Source organism: Triticum aestivum, chromosome 7A, assembly GCF_018294505.1.
Source record: "Triticum aestivum cultivar Chinese Spring chromosome 7A, IWGSC CS RefSeq v2.1, whole genome shotgun sequence".
Classification (NCBI taxonomy): Eukaryota; Viridiplantae; Streptophyta; class Magnoliopsida; order Poales; family Poaceae; genus Triticum; species Triticum aestivum.
In genome coordinates this window covers 376,897,522-376,899,908 of record NC_057812.1, presented here as the reverse complement: position 1 = coordinate 376,899,908, position 2,387 = coordinate 376,897,522, and the positions used below count along the sequence as shown (strand labels likewise).

At 42.8% G+C, this 2,387-nt stretch overlaps 1 protein-coding gene across 1 annotated transcript in view; it reads right to left on the bottom strand.

Annotated features, from left to right (window-relative positions):
- LOC123155031 (hydroxyproline O-galactosyltransferase HPGT1) overlaps window positions 1-2,386 on the bottom strand; it is a gene marked incomplete at its 5' end in the record, with an annotated part of 9,449 nt that extends 7,063 nt beyond the window's left edge. The window contains 4 exon segments of the mRNA XM_044573607.1: window positions 949-1,142; window positions 1,350-1,399; window positions 1,488-1,551; window positions 2,051-2,386. Of these exon segments, the coding sequence (XP_044429542.1) occupies window positions 949-1,142; window positions 1,350-1,399; window positions 1,488-1,551; window positions 2,051-2,172 (430 nt within the window).
- Between the last annotated feature and the right edge of the window lies 1 nt (window position 2,387).

Here is a 2,387-nt window from a genome sequence, read left to right as displayed (position 1 = left end):
GATTGCCCAACCTTCTCCATCAGTTCGGACTTTTGGTTCTGCTGGTTGGTTCTTGAAACTTATTAATTTATTAATTTATATTCTAGATACAACTTGAGAATTCCATATGGTGTACTTAAAATTTTACAGCAAGCGGTGTTTATAGGATCATCAAAATAGGTAATGTTTGAGCATGCATCATGCTATTATGTATGGCATTACCTTGCATCAAGTTTCTTTAAGTAGCAATCATATCAACAAGCAAACAGATTGCCAACATTCTGATGATTTGACATGATACAAAAATATCTGATAACTAACCCAGGAACTGGTAAGCCCTAATTTGTCTAATACGCAGTACCCATTGTTCAAAACGAGAAGATACCCCGCGTGTTGCTGCGGGAATTGGTTGATGAAAATTTGGGTTGATAACATGAGAACCAAAATTAAAAAATACATAAGACTTATTATATTTGATTATGTATAGTTGTAACAGTATTTATTGAATATAAGTAGAATAAACTGAATGGGAAAAAAGCATGCATGGTTAAATGTTGTGGTGGGTCATTTCCCATGCATGATTGAATGTTGTGGTGGATCTTTTCCCATGCATGATTGCATGTTGAGATAAATAAGTTAGTGGGGATAACTCTCTTAGGTATATAGGATATCGGACAGAACAGACCGATAAATCCTTCCTAGGTGTGTCACTGAGTAGCTGATTAACTGATTTATCGGCCCATTCGCCTATTAATCCTTTACTCGCCAACCGACCAAGCTGTTACCAGTAAACGATTTTCTGAACATTGCCACTATCACTATAAACACTTTATAACTTGGCGATAAACTCTAAAGTACAAAATAGACTACCACAATGATTATATGAAAAAAAAATTAAAATGGAGGTTGCACCCCCAATTATATGAATTTATGACCATGGCTTATAAGACATGCACTATGAAGTCGTACCTGTCGGAAGCCATGATTTCCTGACAGCTTCACGGTAATTTTTTCTACCAAAGCTTGTCATTATCCCAATAACAACCAGAGGCTTCTTCTTAGAATGAGTCGCATTTGTCTCAGAGGTATATTTGCCAACAAATCCTTCATGCTTTGCTGCAGCCAACTCCATCTCAAGTGATGCCAACCGCTTGCCTTGCTGCCTAAACATTAAAGCGCTTACTGAGTTACTACTATAGCTCAAAGTTCCAACTATCACAATAGAAAATCTGCAACTATGAAGAACCAGCTCCAGTTTACTTGCAAAAACAGAATAATGAACAATGTAGCATGGCATTCGACTATTTGTCAGCGTGTACATTAAGAAGGCAACATCTGCATAGTAATGGGTCATGCTAGGTCACAGTTACCTGCATGAAACAACCTTCAAAGTATCGTCCACTGATATTGCCGATCGCCCCTGAATTTGACAGAACTCGTATGCTTAGGTCAAAGGCAGCTATTGTTCTAGTTAGCTGGAAGGGATAGTCGGGTCTGACGCAACATACCTGGCCGGTTCGCCTGTCGAGCTCTTTTATCATGTAAACCCGATTCTGTGCATCCTGCCACAATCTAACATTTGCAAATGTCAACAAAGTTTCCCTCTCGAAGGTCAGCAAAAGGTCAAAAACCAATAATTTATGGATTATACTAGATAAAAACGAACAAAAGATATCTGCTCTTTTATCAGGTAAACGTGATTCTGTGCATCCTGAGACAATCTAACATTTGCAATGTCAACAAAGTTCCCCTCTCGAAGATCAGCAAAAGGTCAAAACCCAATCACTTATGGGTTGCTTCATAGAAACGAACAAAAGATATATCCCTCCCTCTATCTGGAGGATAAATGATATATAAAACAAAACAGAAATAATCCCAGTTTAAGCAGTGGCACTAGAAGACCCACTTAAGCTTCCCAGACACACAAACTACACATTTCTTCCGCCAGAGCAATTCAAGGATTCAGAATTCCCCATAACGGTAAACCCGCAGAGAAAAAAACCTTGCAGAGGGATCAAACGTGAGCATTTCAAGGAGCCGCTCAATGCGTCGAGCGAGCAGGCGGACTCACCGGCCAGCGACGTAGAAGGATGCCATGGTGGCGAACATGGCGAGCATCATCGCCGACATCGGCGACCGCATCGCCCCAGTGACCGATGGCGCTTGCCGCCGCAGGCCATCCCGGATCTGCATCAGGACCTCGGTCCCCTCCTTTCCCCCGGATCCCGCGCGCCACGCGTGGGACTGGACACTCCCCTCCGCTCCACCGTGATCTCAGCACTGCCGGCTCGCCATGGCCTCTGCCGTGGAGATCCCTGCGGTGCCCTTCCCAACCCTCCTTCTCAGTGACCACCGCCAAAAGGTTTCTTCGAGTTCTGGAAGCTTCTGGAAGCTGCGGGGGAGGTGGG